Source organism: Anabrus simplex, chromosome 1 (assembly GCF_040414725.1).
Source record: "Anabrus simplex isolate iqAnaSimp1 chromosome 1, ASM4041472v1, whole genome shotgun sequence".
Taxonomy (NCBI): Eukaryota; Metazoa; Arthropoda; class Insecta; order Orthoptera; family Tettigoniidae; genus Anabrus; species Anabrus simplex.
Window position 1 is genome coordinate 90847657 of NC_090265.1, and position 21799 is coordinate 90869455.

Here is a 21799-nt window from a genome sequence, read left to right on the forward strand (position 1 = left end):
TGACCGTACTCGCGTACTCCTAAATACAGAGCAAGTGATGGTATTATATTATATATATCATTAACTTGAAATGCATGATGAACGTGCATTCAATTTCAGCGATTACAGTGTTAACGAAAACTCATAACTGTTAAATCAAGGCTTCGTAGTGCGTTAATCGTCGGTACAATTCTGCGCTGGTACAAGTACTTAAACATTAAAGCTACTGGCATTTATTAATCGTCGATGGGACATGAAATGGAATAAATAGTGAGAAATTATTGTTACTTGTTTACCACTGCACTATAAAACTCCTTTCACTGCAGAAAAAATATAGTTTCATAACCTACAGTATTATGTCCATGTAATACAGTCTTACAGAGATATTTGTGACAATATAAATTAATTATTTTGGAATAATATTAATAACACCACTCATAATTTGAAAAACTACTTGTATCTGCATTTTCCTGACGTGACTGAGGACTATGTCGATAGGACTTGCCAACGTCTGTTTTACTCCAATGGTACAGGTTGGACCTCTTAGTTTGCATCATCACTGAAAACGATACGGGAGTAGGTAGTGTGAAGAAAGCTCACATAGTTGAGAGCGAAAGGAGAAAAGGGTTACGGTCAACATCTCCTTACGTAATGCGTGAAAGGTTACTGGAGTTCAGCTGACTAATGAGATTAGGAAAAGGAGTTAAATTTCGATATAACATACTAATGTAAATTGACTACGATACTTCAATATTGTGCGCAGTTTAGCACGCGGAAGTCAACATCATTTTAAGGTCAGTGTTATCCAGGAAATATTTGTACCGATGAAGTGGGTCTAGAAAGTATCGGTAACTTGTTTATTAGTCAGTTCTGAAAATCTAAGTGTTAGCAGTTTACTGTAATTCAATGGGATTAAATAACACACGTCTTGTTCTTTGTATGAAAAGAATCTCGCAACACAAATTTTCTCAAACTGAATTATAAATTTTGATTAACATTAATCGCACTAACAAGAATTTGAAATTTTATTAGTCAGGCTAGACAAAAGCGAAGCTAATTGTCTCGTCATTTTTCCCTGCCACTCTGCAAGGTAAATTCAATTAAATAGTGACTCAAGTGCATATCACTTCAAGCAGGTGACTTCATATAAGATACGCTTGAGTTGTTTAAAATCTGTCTTAAAATTTAACATCTCGATTTTATTTCACCGTATCGGAAATGTCATCACAGGTGATACCTTCCCCCTCCGCTTGTATTGCGAGTTTGAGCAATCTCGTTGTGTTGGATAGATCAAAATATTAAGAATGTTATGAAGACAAATCTAGTAAAACAGAGATAAATGAAAAGAGTACTTACGGCTCTGGAGTATGATTGGGTGACGAGATGTGTCGCACATACTGTGTGCTCTGGAAGACGCGGAACGCCAAACTAGCGAGGAAGTCCCGTGCTGTAAGCAGACCAGCGGCAGGACGCAGAGAGAAGCCAGTGTGTTCTGAAAAAGAAGAAACAATATGTATAACAAACAGTATCAGTCAATCAAGGTTTTTTTTTGCTATGGGCTTTACGTCGCACCGACACAGATAGGTCTTATGGCGACGATGGGATAGGAAAGGCCTAGGAGTTGGAAGGAAGCGGCCGTGGCCTTAATTAAGGTACAGCCCCAACATTTGCCTGGTGTGAAAATGGGAAACCACGGAAAACCATTTTCAGGGCTGCCGATAGTGGGATTCGAACCTACTATCTCCCGGATGCAAGCTCACAGCCGCGCGCCTCTACGTGCACGGCCAACTCGCCCGGTCAATCAAGTTTTCATGATGTGAAAGTGCACTGGGATACTTTGCAAGTCTTCCCATTTATATGCATATTACAAGGCATTTATTATGGAGTGATTATTGAGTGTTATTTTTTTTTCAATTTACGGAAGGTCTTATCATTCAAAGAATATTCTAGCGTGGCTGTCTTATAGAGTTATTACTACGGAATCCTCGGTTCAAATCATGGGAACTGCACGAGTTACATTACAGTAAAAGATGATGCAAGACTGATTTTTCTAATTTTCACTTTAATTCCATTCATTGGCCATACTTTGTCATACCCACGAAGTGTGAGCCGGGCCTCATCACGTGCCATTTTGACGCTAACTAGCCTTCCGCGCCATGATCCAGCAATCACGTCGAGGAGATTAAAAAGCAATAATAAGACTGTAGAAAATGTTTATTTGATATTCACTATAGCAATCTAAATATGTCCTCAAGTCATAGCTTTTCTATGTCTGCGACGACTTGTGTACGCGATGAATTCATCATGCTGCCTGTACAATACACATTATGAAGAAAAGTATGTCAGGGATATAACAGGTACCCTCCAGATAAACATGTTACAACACTCGTACATTTCCGTCCAGTTAATATATTCGTCTTCTACTTCCCTTCTTCCTAGCGACTGTTTACATGCTTTTCCAGAGTACAGGCTCAGTGATTCTCGTGAAGTTATGAATGAAATGCTAACTTGTACCGGAACATGCTCTGTTATGATAATAATGACTAATTTTAGGTTACAAGATCTACAACCGCTGTAACTAAACTTCAAGGAACTTCCAACTAGTTATATATGACTATGAAATTTTATCAGAAGGTTACAAAGTTCATTTTCAGGCATTTTTTTTAATTTTAGATAAATAATGTTACGATGGCAGTGAGATTTCTTGAGATGTCCTTTCATCATCACGAAGTACAGAATGCTACTGAAGTTAAAAGGCTCAATTTATTATCGTTTTAACAGAAATCCCATGAAGTACACGGGGCTAGGTAGCATTAAAGAAATAGAATGATTAATTTATTTTAAAGGAGGCAGATTATTTCGAGAACCTAACGATTGAAATAAGTTCTACTCTAGGCCTATACTCGAAATAAGGGACACACACGCAGGCAAAATAATTTTTAATTGTCCGAAAGGTAACAGTGAACTGTTCGATGGAGTGTTGTGGTACGATACGAATATCACATAAATGATATCAACGACTATCTTAGATATAGTTTTATCAATATCCGTTGTAGCCTAGAAAATCTGCCTAACAGCGTGCCGAGGATAAAATATTAGAATGTATCGTTTTGAAAATAAATCAAGAAGCATTGTTTAGATTTATAAAAACCGCTGGCAGGTTGAATACGATCATTAGATAATTATTTGAAATTCGTATCTTTGAAGATAGATTGCCATTTCGTCAACTAATCGACTGCTGATTGAAGTTTTTATCGAGATGGCCTGATTGACTAAATTATTTGCAAGCTTCTTGAGGTACATAATTCGTTCTGTTCTCCATCAAAGGCTGCTATTGGTATCCGACAATTTTGAGACACACTTATCCAATAATACCCAAGTCAAATTCATTATCAGTAATATACATTACTGTTATGAATTGAACAATGGTGAGAAAAGTTGACGAGTTTACAGATCTCTACCGTCTTATCTACTGTCTTAATGATTACTAGATAAATTAATGCTTCTACAGGAACATTAATTATCACTGCAGGTAGACTTGACGAAAAAAATGGACAGATCATGTGTGTAGCACCGGTGGTATATTCCCTATTTTCCTGTGGGCCGTCCTGTTCGGTACAATAAATATTAGACAGAAAAGTTCTCATATCTACTACAACAATTCGGAAGACAAACAGTCACATAAAATACGGAGCAAGAAAAATATTTTGGAACTCCGTCGCAATTAGGCTAAACAATCCTTTCCCGTTGAAGTCTTTTACATCCTGAACTGAAATCAGAATAATTTCTGAACTTATACACGACATATCGTTGTTGCGTCTGCGAAAATTGCTTATGAGGCGATATCTGAGAAATACTAACGCGCAGCACATATCCCATAAAGAACGAAATTATTTCGTTTTAGTCTCGCAATAACGAACCCTCGCAATAACTGACCTTAAATGACAGAACCTTACCGGTCTAAATTCTAAGCCGAGATATTTCAGATAGCGGTTTTCGCAGGTATAGATGAAGGTATACTTACTTGTGAGGAAAGCGGACATCTCTTCCAACTGAGGAATGCGATCAGGTGTGAAGATATTATCATCTTGCAGCATCTTGAAAACTCTACGGTATTCAGCGCAAGCGTACTTTGGCAGAAGTTCCATGGTGTTCATGAATACTGTTCTCCATGTAGCCGTCTCTTGAGGAGTATATTCGACCCTTGGGATTGGATCTCCGCTGGAAAGAAAGAAGGAAATTATGGAGCTGAACTACGAAACAAGGACTTATAACAACATTCTACTCCAATAAATTGTGTTAGAGTTCAACACTCTTGAATTATTACGATGTGAATGACAAAAGTGCTGGTCACTTTAACATTCTAACATGTATGTTTGCGAGTGTTAAAAAAATGTCGTTGTCGAGTTTCATTCAACCTACAGGGCAGTACTTCAAAAAAGGTACCCGATGTTGTTTGAGAGAATGCTGATCCATTCTAAAGGTACGAATTTTGCAAGGAACTATAGTGGTGTTTGATTAGATAATAGTATATTTTAGGAAGCATATAACACGAATTATTCTACTTTGTTTCTGAACTAACGTGTGAAAGTATAAGCAGTGAATAAGTAAAAATTATAGTCCAATCAAGGAAATCATTTCCGAAAAAATAATTTATCTGCCTCCAACAGACTTATGGATATTGGAAAGCCATTTCTGAAAACTACAGAAGAAATTAAGTGCACGATGTAAATGTAAAAAAGAAGGAGAAAATAATTTTATGGAATTTTTCGTCGGAGAAGAGGACAAATCTTCAAACATTTTAGTCCTGCTCACTTAGTTTTCAAGGGAAGTATATCGGATATGAAGGGGCAGAGAGAAATAAAGAACTAATAAACCTGAATAGATCAGATGCAATCTACAGGAGTTTCGTGCAGATGTCTAACTCCATGGCTAAATGGTTAGCATGCTGGCCTTTGGTCACAGGGGTCCTGGGTTCGATTTCCGGCAGGGTCGGGAATTTTAACCATCATTGGTTAATTTCACTGGCATGGGGGCTGGGTCTACAGTATGTGTCGTCTTCATCATCAATTCATCCTCATCGTGACGCGCAGGTCGCCTATAGGAGTCAAATCAAAAGACCTGCACCTGGCGAGCCGAACATGTCCTCGGACACTCCCGGCACTAAAAGCCATGCGCCATTTCACTTCATTTCATTTCGTGCAGATTAAGTGGATAGCAGTGCCCTGCGCCGTATCAGACGAGTCAGTGGATCGATGAACCGAGCATGTTTTCTTTTTCCGACTTTCCATATATCTAGGGCACACTTTCTCTGCGAGCTAACATTTTAGAGAAAGGGTGTGAGGAGGAGAAATATCCATGTTTAATGTCGGGTCGTACCGTGGACCATGCTCGGGAGCAACTAATTACATGGCTCTAATCAAGTAAGCGTATATCAGACTTTCTACTATTGATAGCGTGTTTTACTCGCCTAAGTGAGAAGTGATAGAACCACTTACTGCTTGTAGGAGAAGGCGACCTCAGCGATCATCTTTCGCCTCTCCCTGTAAGCTTTGTCGGCGAAACCTGGATGGTTCATGTCCAATTCCGGTTCGTACTTGGTCATGAGGTGGTTGCAGTTGTCCAGGTCAGATGCATGACGAGGAAACCAAGGATCTGAAAATAAAACAAGACATTCATTAATGATGAAAATGATCATTTTCATTAGAGCATTACATTTCTACCTGCACTCTAGAGGAGTGATATTTTAAGTAGTCTTTAGCTTGTCTGAGAAAATGACATATTTTGGAGCTAGTTAATACTATTCAGAGAAAGATAAGTAGTAGATAATTGAATCGAGTTGAGGGGGGAAATTATTGACACATACTTATCTATGGCAAATACCAGATTAGTTCTAAACAAATTATTTTCAGGACATAATGTATTGGTCGCTAATAGAAATGCTTAAGCTACTATTTTCACACCGAGACCGTGTGAGAGATTTTCCGGTTAGCACAATTATCACCATTTCCTAGACAATATTTAACACGCATTCATCAGCACCAGTAGGCCTACTCACAAAATTAATTTCTTCTTTAAACTGATGATCTTCTGGGAAGAATTAGTTAATATTATCTAGTTAAATGTAATTCTAAGTCGATAATTGTACCGTATGTCAATCTCTTACTTATTGTCTGTGGAGTGCAGTCGCTGGTCATCATAGAACACCACATTAATGGATTTCGAAATCTGAGACTAAAACTTTTATTCGAAGTTCTTTACTTTACCCTTCCTCCAATATGTTGTGACTAATATTTGATATTTTTGAGAACTCCAGAAATGGCCCATATTTATTTCCTTTGAGGGTTGAAGATTGGTCGGTCAATGGCGCCTGACTATTATGTCATCAATTAAAGAAATCAAGAAAGAAGAGATGAATACCATGGTATTGTACAACCTCACAACAGCTGAAGGCTTCTATAGAGACTGCTTATGATTGTACTAAAAATCATACTGCCAACGTATAGGTCCTAATTTTCCCAACCATCAGTTTTTGTGGTCAGCATCGCCAGCAGTCTCATTCGTATGAAATAGGACCTGAATGTTTTCACGAGGCTGTTTCCACCCTATTTCGGACCTGATTGACAAGTAAATCTCTGCTATCTGGGGCAGTCTGTTAACCTAACCACTGGATCAAAATCCCTTTATTAATCTATTTAAGAATTTTTCAAACAAAAATTGTCTAGGGAAGAACTACTTACCCTTGACGCTGACACTGTTGTCGGCGAGGAGAGTGACGCAAGCAAGAGACGAGCTCTGACGCAGAGAGCGGAGAAGAAGCAACAGGTTCTGGCGGGACACTTCTACTTTTACTAGAACGTCCAGGTGCATGCCTGGCTCCTTGGCAGGGCGCGTCTCCATGTGAGTGACTACTCCCTTCAAATTCTCGATGGTCTTGAGAACACGAGACAGAGAGCCGTGATCTTCGCGCATCCGAAGGACAAGAGCGGCCTTCTGGATAGCCTGAGCGGCCTCAGGACTCTCAGCGGCTGCGTTAGCGATGATCATCTCCTCCTCTGTCAGCTCAGCGTCTGTGACAGGAAGAGAACATTCTTAAACAACCACACTATGAGAATGTATAGGAAGATTAAATTAATCTGTCAGATAAGTCTCACTCTTCCGATATTCACATTTGTGAAAGTAAAGAAGTCTTTGGAATGGGCTATTGAAACAAAGACATAGGTTTAATGGACACTGGTACAGGCACATTGCCTTTATTATTGATGCTTTGGAGGGGAAAGGTGACGAAAAAGGAGGAAGAGGCAGACCAAAATTGTAGTTCATCAGCCACATCATTGGTGATGTGAATGCAATAGTCCATATTTAAATGATAAACTAATACAAAACCAGAGAAATTATCTATACACATTTTTAAAATATTCAACCCGGCCGGGAATCGAACCCGGGGCACCTCGCCAGACGACCAGTACGCTGATCATTCAGCTAAATAGCCGGACATAAAATCTGCTATCTATAATCATATGAATTACTAGTAGTAGAAGTAGTAACGCTGAACAGGGAGAACGAGACGAATGCGCTCTTAAGACTTAATGTGAAGCAATGCTGATATGACATCTGCAGCTGGGACGACGCCGCGTGCCAGCTGTCGATGTGGCAACGTATTGTCCACGAGGAACCATAATATTTGAGTAACAACAACGAAGGCACGAGTACAACCATCAAATTTAAAAAGAAGTTAATAGCCATAATTTGCACTTCATATATAGCGCTTTTTTCGGCCAGTGCTTGCACGGATTTGGGGGGTGGGGTAATTAGCGAGTGTTCATATTTCAATCTGAGTTGCATCGTATTGTAATAAATCGAATAATAATGACTAAGAAATCTTGACCTTTGCAGATGTTCTTTGGTTAAAGAGCATCGTACCAGCATTCTCTTAATGATCATTTTAACTTTGTTTCCTCCACAAGAAGTGAGTCTGAGGGTCCCCTAATTGTTCTGAGTGCTCTTCTACAGCCGCGAGCTGGTTAGATGCAGTTAAGCATTCTGCACGCCAATTGCTCTCGCAAAAGGAAATGCTTAAGAGCACGTCACAATGGCGATAATGGCAGCAAGGAAGGGAATTTTCCTTGCCTTCTGACGCAATTCTTTAAAAAACTGCACGTCTATTTCAGTCGTATCCCCCCTTCCGCTGTCCATTTATTCTCTTTTCGCACTCTCTAGTTCTTTTATTGCACGGTTTCTTTTTAATGCTGTGTGAGCTATTGAAGAATAGCTTTCCCATGTCCTTTATAAACGCTACAAATTGATAAAAACTTGTAAGCTTGTGTAGTTTTACAAGAGTACTGATATCCTGATCATGGTCAAAGGTCGTTTAAGTTTACCTGGAATCCGATACGTGACTTTTCATTCCAAAAATCCCACTTGTGGTCAGGATTCAGACTGCAGCCCTTTAAGTTAGAAGTTAGTGAAGAAAAATGTAATTATCATGCCCCCGAATAGACTACCAAACGTCCCATTAATTGCTATGGACTTAGAAAGGCGCCAGGGTGTCTGAATTTTATCGCTCACGAGTTACTGAATGTGTCAGAAACCAACTAAACGGAATTATCAAATTTAAGCCTCCTCAGCGAGGAACAGAAAGTTGAATAACTAATTGCGTGACTGATATAGTCATTCCTTCACATGTCAAATGTGTCTCATATTTAAGCACTGTCCACTTTTACACCTCATTTGGTTAGTTTCTTCGATCCTGTACTGAATTTCTCCGAATCGAACCGAAACTCTTGTCAGTTGATATTAATTTAACTTTTTGCAGTCCATTTTCCAACTCCTTGTTCAAATCACACTGATCCTACATTTCCTGCAATTTACTATTTTTAATTCTTCCCCTGAGTGATAGATAAAATTTATTTCATGCCGTGAGCAAGTGTGTTCCAAGGAAATTCGAAGATATATTTACGAGATATCTAGCAGGTTCGGTACAAAATTCAACGTCTAATGAGAAATATTATTTCTGTATCAAGACAGATTTCATAAGAAGGCGCATTTACAAATGGAAAGTAATATCAAGATGAAAAAAGTACATATCTAGAATGTTACAAAGAACAAAAAAAGAGTGTCTTGCAAGATTCGTTTTCACAGAGTGCTTTAAAAAAATATTTTCAAATACCGTGCCTTTCATAAGTATGTTTCAAAATCCATGTGTTTTCTATTTAAAACTTAAGTATACCTACATGTTTAAGATTCTAAATTTTATCCACCGAAATGTAACAGTAGTAGAAAACCGAATGGAAAGGGTTGTATGTGCTTTGTTTAGGACACCCGTGTCTGTAGATATACTGGCGCATTAAAGAAAACTTTCATATACAGAAGTATAATCAATGTAGTAAAACACATCTCAAATACTCGGTTAAACATAAAACAAACAGAGACACAGGTAAGTGCAGTGCAATCTCACCTTTAACATCGTCTTGTGCAATAGGCAGTGCCTCGGCCTCTCCAAGCTCAGGTTCCTTTTCAGGCTCCTCTGCAGGTTCTATACTGGAAGCTACCTCATTCTCCACGACGGTTTCAGTTTGGATTTCTGTGTGCAATATTACATATGACAACTCGTGCAATACAACACAAAGCGTAAGTGCAAAAACAAGAAGGTAACTCACGGACCACAACACACACATTTTGGATGTAAAATGAACGCGTATTTTTTATTTTTAGTATATCTGGCATCGAAGGTAGATTTACCTAACTATTTCCGTTTGAAGGTGATATTTAGTCTAAATTACCACTCTGGAAATATTTTGACTTAAATATAATGTTTAAAAAGAATATTCACGAAAATTTGATCATCCAAACCATAAGGATGTGATTTTCATTTCAAAATTTTGAAATTTATTTTCCGGGATTCGAACCACAACTGCCTTGGTGAGAAGTTGGACTGTGCCATCTGCCTAGCACGCTCCTCCAGAATTAGAATACGTAATTCCTCTATTCTTGACCTACTGATTAATCGCAAACTTTTACAGTGAATGTGGGGACTCAACTTGTGTTTTCACACAGTAAAATAACGAGTAATTAAGAACTCCCTTTTAAATTTCTCTTCAGATATTGGTTGAGCCGAAAAGCAATCTGTTTAAGAGTGATGGAAAATTGTTAAATCCTCGTCATTACTGGGGTAGTTCTGCTTTTTGCGCGTTGTATGTTAAGTAACTTTTCTTTTGTGAAGCTAAACAGATCGAAGATACATTTAACGGTGTAAACGCATTTATGAAATGAACAAATCCGTCACACAGGAGCTTACAGTAAAGCAAAGCAAAGATCTGCAGAACTAGGCTGATTTCAGACTCTCATACTTGACTAGGGGCCAGAAACTAACCCTGTACAACCCTTAAGCCACTCTACGAAATCAGGGCATTACAACATGCGCGAGAATTTGTGAAACTTTCTATTTCGTCGTTTACAGAAGACTTCATTTTACATATACAATACGACGTGAATTATTTTTTAATTTATGGTAGTTCGAAGATGATGCGAGTGTGTGTCCGTGAATTATACCATATATAAGACGTGCATACCTTCAACGAACACTTCTTCTTCTTCTTCCTTCTGGTGTTCATCATCATAGCTGACGGGAACATTCGAATCGTCGACCACCTGACAGCTTTCGGACTGATAATCTACACACAACATGCAACACAACATGCCTCAGCAACACAGAACAAAAACATAAAATATAGCAAGTGAACAGGCCTACTCTGGGCGATTCCTGAAATTTTGATAACGATACCAACACGAAGAACTAGTTTTACAGCTATGTAGAGAAGTTACACCGGTAGTGATCCAATTAATAATGTATTAATAAAAGCTGAAGAATAATATTCTTCCACCAGAAATTTTGAATCTATACATAATTAGTGTCAAGAATTTACGAGAAAGGTGATACAAACACCTATTTATAGACTACAACCTTCCGGGGAGACTCGCCAAAGCAAGGCCAGGGAAGCTCTTAGAAGACGAACATAACTTTCTGTAACCAGTGTACTAAATGGGATAATCACAGCCTTTGTCCTCATTTCTGGTGTAGATTGGCTGAGCCTTCAAGCCTCTTCAGTAGTGGAAGTACAGTTTTTAAATGTTTCGACTTCGTGATTTAGAACCCACTCCCTCCCAGGCAAACCAAGCACGCCTTTACCAGCTTGATCAGGCTAATAAACAATATTTGGCAAGTTTCAGTTTCCTGCAGTCCCCAGTCCTCGACAGGATGAAAACATTTGTACTAGTAAGCAATATATAAATACTATCATTGTCCTGACTGAACAGTATTGTTGAGAAACAGAAAAGTAAAGCCACTAATATTGATCTTAAAATGGATATCAAATTCTTCTTTACCATTTCGATATCCCTGACTTGTTTAGAATTTGATGGAAATGTACACTAAACTGAAGATAGCCGATTCTGTAGCTCGCCCAGAGATAAATTTTACACAAAATAAAAACATCACATGTGCAAAGCAAAGACAATTGTGCAACACAACATGCAACACAAAACAAAATTATCACACAGTAATACACATGCACACAGAAGCGTTGCAGTCTTCAGGTGAAAGACAGCTTGTGGTAGTTTTGCTGATTACACGGAAGCCCTAAGTGACGTGGTTACAGTTAATGAAGGTGTTGTTAGCATCATCCTTGTTGTGCCCTACAGGTAAATTGAAGACAGATGTCAAAAACTTCAGGTATTCTGTACGTGGTCCTTGGAGTTGAAAGACGTATCATCCAGGATATTATTTTATGTCTTACACTTTGGTTAAACTTGGAATTTACTCTGATTTATGTACCAGCATCCACGTAAACTACTACAACTTCCTAGTGAATACAATTTTGTGAACACTTCAGCAAAGTTGACATTTTTAAACATTCGGTGACTTACTTTAAATTATCACCTGCAGTACTCCTAAAGCATAATAGTTTAGTAGTTTCTTTCAATATTTTTCAAATTTTCGTTTTAAACGTCAATTTTAAACATTCAGGATCCTTCTGGTCATTCGCGCTTTTTGAACTGAAGTCAGTTGGAATACATGCACCCATAAGATCCGGAAATGAATGTAAACAGAACAAATATTTCTAAAAATGTTTTTCTTCCTGATGTTTCAGGATTCTTTAAGCGAATATTCCAACACGGAATTTAAACTTTGGCTGTCCGAGAACAAATCCAGCAGATAGGCCAATGCGTTATTTATACCACCAAAATAATGTCTAATTAACAATAGCAACAATAATATTATTACACGGCCTTAGCTGTCCAAACGTAAGTCTTTCGAGTTGACAAACATCCCGAGCTATTGGTGAGTGAATTTCTACCTCTTTTTCTCATTAATATGTCATCCCACTATACAATAATTTGAAAACTCCATGTAGGAGGAGTAGAATTCTGTAGAAACCTTTCAAAGACATGGCATGACATGGGTTTTCCCATCTCGGGAGATCCACTGTATTCGTCCGGGACTGAAACAGTTGTCTTGGCTACAATAAGCTAGCACACCAACTTCTTATTCATTGGTGAGTTATTAATTAACCAAGTGACTTACGTTTCTATCCGTAAACCATATCTGCATTTGCACCAAGTTCTTTGTTAACCATAAGTCCAGAATACATTATTAATGAACGTACCAAACTTACTCATTTATTCTTTCGAACGCGATTAACTATTGGTGAAACATCAAAATAATATAGGGTACATAGTGGTGGTAGTTACCATTGGACCTCTGGCGAGCCTCCTCGAGTACGCTCTGTTTTGTTTGTTTCACAACAAGAGTTTCGAAGCGGGCATCATCCACCAGCGAGCGACGGCGGGAGGGATATCCGTTCTGTAACACACAGAAAAAGAAAGGTTTATTAGTTTCATAAATATTATAATTTTTCGAATGTATTTAGTCTTAAAAGTAACAAAGTATCAGGATTGTTTTAATAACAAACCATTATACCTACCTTTACGAGTATGTGAAATGAAAAACTGATTTAAAGAAATTCTTAGAATAGTTCATATTGGTCATAATAATCAAACAGATAATTTAAGTTGCATTGCCTTGGAGAGAATGTCACTGCAAGACCTTGAACACGATCTTTTAGTACGAACTTCAATTTATAAAACATTTCAACGTTGGGATAAATAATGTGTAAAAATGTGGCTTTCTACCAACTGAAGGGTGTATAAAAAACGCAATAGCCTATGAGTAAACTACTGTCTGTTAAGTATCATTATTACAAAGCCTGGCATTCTGAAGACAGTTCAACATTCCACGTAGGCCCCAATAGTTCTCTTAAATATGCGTGGCTCCAAAGTTCCCTTGCATTAATACGATTTAATTAATGGAAAATACATTATTTAAAAGGTGTATATTTTATACAATATTTGGATCTTTGTACAAAATATCATAACTACTGCCTTTCTGTAAGAGAGTTTGTGCAACTTTGTTAACGCCACTCGTATTCTTGGTGAATTTTAAACATGATTAACTATGCGATATCTGTTCAGCTGTACCTGTGCATCTTTGATGAAATGGTATTAGGATTAAAAATATAGTGACATCACGCTCTTTTCCGGTATTTGCCAGCCGTGAACTGGGAAGCCAAAAATATAGAATGGTCTAGACTGGGATTTTTTTTTTTACAAAAATCAAGGCTGAGTGTACACTGTTCAGGATGTATGTATAGAAATTCTTCTAGCCAGGATCCGAATCCTGGGCTACGAGCGGTTCGCCAGACCACATCAGAGACAAAACGAATTAAATATTTTACACATTAATCATGGATTTTGTTTAACGGGCATATTATGTGATCATTAAAGTAATCTGGTGGGTAAGAGTTAGCTGTGGGTGACAGACAAGGTGATAACACTGATAACTGTAAAGAAGTGGGTGTGACACTGCAGCCGAGGACTGGCATTGTACCGAGGTGACAGAGAGCTACACTCCATGTCACACAGGTAATTAGGTTTGCTGACCACACGATCGGTTATATAAGTGGCATTGAGCACGGCGGAGCTGTACAGGCGGCTAGATGCATCTTGAGCAACTGGGGCTGCACATCTGCACTCCAGAAACCTTGAATAGTCTACTCGTTTACAGTTGCTTAACTGAATATGGTGCGTTTCATTCTCTATTAATTCTCTTTTATTAAACAAATTTGTTAATAGTAACAGTACTCCAATTATTGTAACAGTGGTATAAAATAACTGACTATCATAATTGGAGTTCGGGGTCGTGTTAGTCGAGTGAATTTAAATTAAGGAATTTAAAAGAAATGGGAAGTCACATCCCTGTGGTCTGGATCCCATGCTGCAACAATGGAAACCCTGTGACTATGAGAATGATATCAACGGTCACAGACCTTCTGTCTTCACGAAAAATTGTTTCGAATATGCTATTCTTCAACTAGGACTGGTTTTTTAAATAAATATAATACTGTTTGTTTCATCCCTGCGATTGCTATATCGGGTCGATGACAGGTGTTTGTTCACGTAAAACAAGCATCGTCATCATTAAGTCTTAGGAGATGCTAGGCTGTCTGAATTTTGTCCTACCCGAGTTCTCCATCTTGCCAGAAGGCAACAAAATTGAACCATCGCATTTAAACGTGCTAAAATACCACTGTTTTATTTTTAGGGTTGAAACTAACTTGCAAACAGAAGGTTAAAAACAAACTGACTGCGCCAGCAAGGTTATATATCCCGCAGCAAATGCTTTACTTTCCTTACTTTAGAGTTTGATTTATATAAAGGTATTAAAGTTAGTTAAAATTTACTTAAAGATAACGCTTTTGCCCGCGCTTGAATTTAACCGTTTAAATCACCGTTATATAACATCCTCCTGCTCAACCTAAGCTGACGTGGGATAGAGCAGGTGCTCGAGCAGTAGTCTGGCTTACGAGACGATTGTGTGTTATTACGTTGGACTCGGAAGGAAGGAAGGAAGGAAGGAAGCTCCAGGTGCGATATACATCAGCAAGGACTGCAAAATAATTGTGAAAAATTTCCATTGATATTAGTGAAATTACTTCAGAAAGAAATTATTTAAGAATGAGTCATCTTGTTCTATTTTAAAGGGGTGGAAAAAAATTGGGTGAAAATGATCTAAGAATACTGATTAAAGCTGTGCTTTCTCTTAGGCACCATACCTCCTTTTTTACTATGGTTCCTCGGCTGAATGGTCGGTGTCGTGATCGTCTGTTCATACAGCACCAGGTTCGATTCCCAGCCAGGCCGGGGACTTGCAAGTCGCATTAGGTTACTCCTTCTAGCTCTGAGGTAGAGGTTGTTAATCTTAATAAAACATTGTGAATACTACCCTCCACGTAAGGTTGGAGTCAGGACGGGCATCCATTCGTAAAAACGGGCCAAATTCGCACCAAGAGCAGTCTAATAAATTGGGGAAAAGTGCGAGAAAGTAGATTTTACGTCCCAGTAACTACGTGTATAGTTTTTAGAGAAATTGAGCTGCTGGAATTTTGTTCCATAGGAATAGTTTCATGTATCGGAAAATATAGACACTCGAAGTTGGAGTATTCGAGCTTCAGAATCGAGCCCCTGCTTGATCACTAAAGCTCATGCTCTATCATCTCAGCCAGTCAGCCAAGTTCTAACCGTAATTTTTCAGTTGGCCTTATAATAACTCCCTTTTAATACTTAAAAGCTATTTTCAACAATCTGATTTCATTATATCCATACATGTACACCATCTACTTCAAAAAATGAAAATTATTGTGAATAAAAGAAAAGGAAATCGCACGTTAAAAATGTCTAGATAGTCAATTTTATACATGAACGCCAATTCATTACTTGTTCCGTTAGTCAAAGGTTTTGTTTGATCACTCCATTATCAGTGCACTTGACAGGTCTTCTTGGAAATGTGGGGGGTGCAAAATCCAATTTCCTTAGCCGGTGCGATGCGCGTTATCCGCATGGTCAGACTACTTAATGGATCGGATGTACCGTAACAGACACGCCCTTGCTGCCTGTTTGTTAGCAAATTAGCTTCTTCAAAGACTCGTTCTAACACTTGATATTACTGTCTTCTGAAAGACGAGAAAATACTATACAGTAGTTGAAAATTTTCCTGCACACATGCCGGATAAACTTTTAATCCTCTATTATTTATTAATATAATTATATATCTCCATTATAGACTTGTGTCTTTATGCCTTTTAGCGTTCAGTCTGCAAGACTCTGAATTTACTAAACGCCTCCACAATCACATCTGTAACTAGCTCTATGGTCTCTCTTAGTTCTACATCTCTTATCTTTAAATAATTTGAAACAGAGTCTAACCACCGTCGTCTTGGTCTCCCATTACTTCTTACCTTCCATGACTGATTCCATCATTCTTCTAGGTAACGTATCCTCCTCAATGATCCCACCATCGAAGCCCGAGTATACGAGTATAGCTTCATTAATAGAGTTCATCACTAACTTGGTCTTTATTTCCTCATTCCGTTTACCTTCCTACCATCGTTCCCACCTGTTTGCACCAGCGATCATCCCCGCTATTTCCATGTTCCTTACTTCTAACGTAGGAAAAATATCTCTTGAGTCCACCCAGCTTTTACTCATGTACTGCAAAGTTGGTCTGAAAACAGGCCGGTGTAAAGACAGTTCATGCCGGGAGCTAATATTTCTTACAGAATGCTCACTGCATTATATTCGCTGCAGATTCATTCAATCTCCCTTATTATACCACTACCCTGGGAGAATGCACATCCTGAATACTTGAAATAATCTGCCTGCTCCAATTTCGTAAGTTTATTCCCAACCTGACATTTCAGTGCTCTTATGCTTCGTCCCTGCTGACATCACCATAGTCTTGGAAAGTATGATTTTCATGCCATGCTGATTGAACCTGTTTTTAAGTTTCAAGATATTAGATTGCAGTCTGCCATCATCATCACGATCACCATCATTATTATTCAATTAAACCTCTGTTTATCTCCTCAACTGAGGCTTGCGTCAGGAAAGGCAAACGGCTGTAAAAACTTGCCATTTAGTTTCATCTCACCCTACCAGACACCTTTTCAGGACACTGGACTGAGAAATCTTTCTGGGTAATACCGAGGTGCGCTAACTCACTTGTTGCCCTTCTGTGTACTTAATACGATTGTAGAATTTCCGTATATACAGGCCACAGACAGCTGAAAGCTGGGAAATACACGAGCTCAATACTCCTGGGTAAAAATAGTCTTACACATTGGTAGGGACATTTCCGTAATCTCGGATCTACTTCTGGTAATGCACAGTGTTTGCACACTGTACTGAGCCTTCGAGTATGAACTAACAAATTTGTCACTTTCATTGAAAATTAAATGGAAATGGCGTATGCCTTTCAGTGCCGGGAGTCTTGATATTTTGATTTGACTTACGTAGGCGACCTGCGCGTCGTGATGAGGATGAAATGAGGAAGCCACATACACCCAGCCCCCGTGCCAGCGAAATTAACCAATTATGCTTAAAATTCCCGACCCTGCCGGGAATCGAACCCAGGACCCCTGTGACCAAAGGCCATCACGCTAACCATTTAGCCATGGAGTCGGACAATTTCATTAAGTGGCTTTGGACGTGGCCAAGGCATGAGCACGACACTTTGCTGGTAAATGAAGGATCACCTCTATATCAATAAAGTGGGTCCTGGTTCAAGCCGTGAACATTAACTCGTGCATACAGCCCCCTGAACAGTATTAAACTCCAGCCGTTTCGATAAGACATTTTGAAGTTTTATTCTCATGTTTTTTTTCAAGTAATAATGACACGTATTACTGTTCTGACCTTCTTATGTCTTTATTATAAACTGCCTCATGCCAGTCTTGAGCCTAGTTCACCTTCGATAAGTTACAGAATTCCATAACAATCCACCCCGCAATTACCGGGTTTAATAATTCAATGACAGAGACTGGTTCTTGTTGCTAGAAGTTCAAGTGCATATCTTCGGAGTGTTTGGAACAATTCCAAATGTCACACGCGTGTCTCTGGAAAGTACTACAATGTAAATTCGATGAATGACTTGGGACGGTTCAATCTGATCGTGATTCAATTCTCGAGAAAGAGTGTGCATGCCGGGAAGAAGTCCCGAGGGATAGACATCCCCCACCTGAGCTCCAAGTGGAGAGCGGATCAACTCGAGATTGTCTCCCACATGGCAATCGAAATTTATAGAAGCAACAGTTCCCTGTATTTGAGGTTATTTCTGAAAGTAAAGACTTTCTTCCTCCATGCGATTATCTCGGTAGGGCGATAAATCGATAAAATGTCGTCCCCAGTGAGTTAAGTCTAGTGTGAAGCTGCACCATTGTACAGTTGGGAGTTGTGCTTTGTGAGTGGAGTCGTGCGTTCCTCCGCAGGAAATCATTTGTGCTACAAGTCTCTGCCTTTAGAGCTCATTATCCATCAACGTTATACACTCCACTTCTTTATCAGACGAATATAGAGCCCATGTTCATCTGCATCGCTGAATGGTTAGCAGGCTGGCATTTGGTCCAAGGGGTGCCGGGTCCGAGGCAGGCACGCTACCCACACACCACGGGGCCGGCACAGGTCTCTCGTAAAGTCAAATTCCCGCAGCCTGAGTCAAGCCTCCATCTCGCAAACTTTAGCGTCAAACCAACTGCACTACTCAAAATAGAACTTGAAATTTCAACCTATCACGAGGTGTAAATGATAGAGACTCATTCTTACTAAACTGATTGTCTGGAGATAATAATTAGGTAAGTTACTTGTCCTCATTCAGTTCCACAAGGTTTCGCCAATGGACGATAATTTCTTGTTTGCCTTTCTGGCGGTTAACCTGTTCGATGGGAAAGATTTAAACCAGTTCATGTTATTTTTGATTCCAGACAGCTGTCATTAATGACAAGACGTATTTCACCCAGCCTTATTCAAATGTCCACGTTGATAATTACCCGTTCATTACAATAGATTACCTTATACGTATAATTGTTGGAAGGTAATCACGCTTTAATTTCTACAGACATCCTTATTCAAGTGATGACATTCAGCTCATTAAGGACTTAATTACTGAACAAATTATTAAACCACGCTAACACTATCCAAAGCTTCTCTGGTTTCCTTATGCAAACAAGCGTTTAAGTAAACAGTTCTAAGAATAGTAATGTTTTCACAATAACGGAAGCAGCCCTTCGTAAACGACAATGACAAAAACCCTGACAAGTGTTCGTAGATGTCAACTGGAGTATTAGATATTACAATGACGATGTGTTATTTATCGAGTTCAGTTCCTTGGGCAAGTGGTTAGTGTAGTGGTTATCAATTCAGAGGACCTCTGGTTCGATTCCCGGGTGGGCAGTTTTGTGCGAGTCTTAATGAAGATCCTCACTTACACACAACGCATCGCACACACCTACCAACCGCCACAGAATCATACAGTATTGAATACATCTATTCACATAGGTTTGGTGTCAGAGAAACTGGGATCATTCCTCACGAAATGCTGAGCCCAAACAATTTTGAATAGACCAAGACGAAAAGAACAAGGACATTTGAGTCGATCATTTTTCGAAATGACAAAACAGGAATTCATTTGGAATTTGGATCACTTGCAATACAAAATGAGGTTTGTAGTTTTAAGATACTTTTTATATTGTGATGACATTCCCGATACCACCAGTTTATGTGGAATCCGAACCACAGAGACTTCAACTTTCATCACAAATGTCCTTGGTTTGGGCGGGATTCAAACCGCAGTTGCCTTGGAGAGAAGCCAGTGGCGATACCACTAGGCTATCACCCCCTCCCCCCCCCCCAATTTTATACTCGATGCCAATCAGACTTTCTAAATTCTAGTAATTAGAGTATTATAATTAAATGAGTTGATTTATAATATAAGGATTTTTAACATAAAAGTAAATGCATTTGAAGTAGGTGCTCAAAAATCATTGACTATGTATACGCTATGTGACATAGGAGTGGAACGATGTGTTCTAGATTATGAAGAGGCCGGATGCCCTGGAGTTTACGTAGCAGAGCGAGAGACTGCCAAGGAAGCGACCTAACCACTACGTCAACAAACATCCAGCTGTTTAAATGCCACCCCTCAGAAAGCCAACATAGCAACTTGAACCATCTTCGCTGAAGTGTCGATCAACAATAGGCTAAGAGAAGAGGAGCTTTGGCATATTTAGCTTTAAAAACCTCGACAGGAGAGATTCTTATCAACAGTAAGCTACGTGAAGGAATGTGTACATATTTGTTTAACCTCATCAGTCATCAGTTACACGTCAGCCTCTAGAAAAGAAAAATGGAAGGAGATTCAAGTAGATAGTCTTAGAAACCTGTAGAACATTTCCACGTAATAAGTGAAAAATCACAATACTAAATGAACTATTATAGTTAAGAGTTTGACAACGATTACGTAATTTTATAGTTACTCTCCCTCATGACGAGTACATTTTGAAGAAATATCCTGTGCCTTTTGCAGAAACATACACGTGTTTCACAGTGATCTGCGAAACAACCAGATTGGCACCTAGAATAATATGAACGCTACTTTTAATAAGTGAACATGCAGTATTACTTATCGATTTTATATTTACAGAACATAGTCATACAGCTAGACTTGACATTTTAAAAAGTAATTCACGATTACATTGTACTGGAGAAATTAAGCTTGTATTCATCTTTTAAAGGTTAATTAGTTCACAGAGTTCACCCGCTTGATGAATCTTAATTCAATATCTTCAGCTATAACAAGAGAAACAGATCTACTAGATCTATTAAGCAACCCATATTACTTTAGCACTATTTCTGGATAAGTAATAATTCATCAACATGCAGCAAGCCCTTGAGAGTTCACATGTCGATATATCTAAAAAATTCGTTTGCTTCCCATTATAGAATAACATTGATACAATGCATTCGTCAGGTAGACTCCAGTGAATTTAGAAGGGTGGAAGGAACAAGGAGACTGCCAGAGGAGCACTACTAATGTCGAAGTCAATTAGTCACCAAGGTTATTAATGAATCCTTGTGCGTTACACCCCAAGTGAATTTACTTGTCGCTGCCTGCCTGATGGCGGGTTGATTTATAGTCCACTGTGCGGATGAACTCCTTGCCCTTTTAGAATTCTATGCATTACAGGATATTGTATATCGAATTATTGCACAATGATTACTAGCTGTTGACGTTCGAAGAATATCAAATTGAAGAGAACATGAAAGACAAAGGAAACAAGTCTTAAGTCGACATCATCGTAAGAAAATTTAAAAAAATGAATAATTTACATCATTTCATTAAAACCACCGTCAGGCCGTTATTTCGTGTGAAAATAAAGCCAGCCTAATATTCCGTATTTGCCTACGAACTTCAGACCCCGCGAGCGCCTATGTCCATTGACCTCTACGTTATGCAATACTTCCTACGTCTACGTCTGGCGGGTTACATTACTTCAGGCGTTCATAGGCCCAACTGGTATTATGCAGGCTTTTAATAAAAACACCCCGAACATAATATTCTGAATCTTTTATTTCTTTCAAATAATTAAAAGCGAAGAGTCAAATTCATTATTATCAACAGAGAAACTAAACTGGAGAGGTAAAATTATGATCTGTAATGTTCGTGAATGACTGAATCAAGAATATTTTAGCGTGTTGATGCAATGATTTGGAGAAAAAAATACAGGTATCGTAACCTATTTACATTTTCTCAACATTAAGCAAGAATAACTGGGTGAGGGACAGCGCATGGAACCTTTCTGAACCTATTAAATAAAAAAGCTAAAGAATGGAACGAAGAACAAATGTATCTCAAGATTGTATTCACTCGTTC

The 21799-nt window shown here is 38.7% G+C and overlaps 1 protein-coding gene across 3 annotated transcripts in view; it reads right to left on the bottom strand.

The window, feature by feature from the left end:
- Positions 1-21799, bottom strand: part of ple (tyrosine hydroxylase ple) — a 39522-nt gene that overhangs the window by 9312 nt on the left and 8411 nt on the right. The window contains exons 2-8 of one of the 3 annotated variants that reach the window (XM_067156376.2): positions 12730-12841; positions 10551-10652; positions 9437-9562; positions 6720-7049; positions 5478-5634; positions 4004-4200; positions 1336-1471 (exon numbers count right to left, since the gene is read on the bottom strand). In XM_067156376.2, coding sequence (XP_067012477.2) covers positions 1336-1471; positions 4004-4200; positions 5478-5634; positions 6720-7049; positions 9437-9562; positions 10551-10652; positions 12730-12841 — 1160 coding nt within the window. The remainder of the gene's footprint in view (positions 1-1335; positions 1472-4003; positions 4201-5477; positions 5635-6719; positions 7050-9436; positions 9563-10550; positions 10653-12729; positions 12842-21799) is intronic. The other 2 variants (XM_067156383.2, XM_067156390.2) reach the window with 2 other exon arrangements.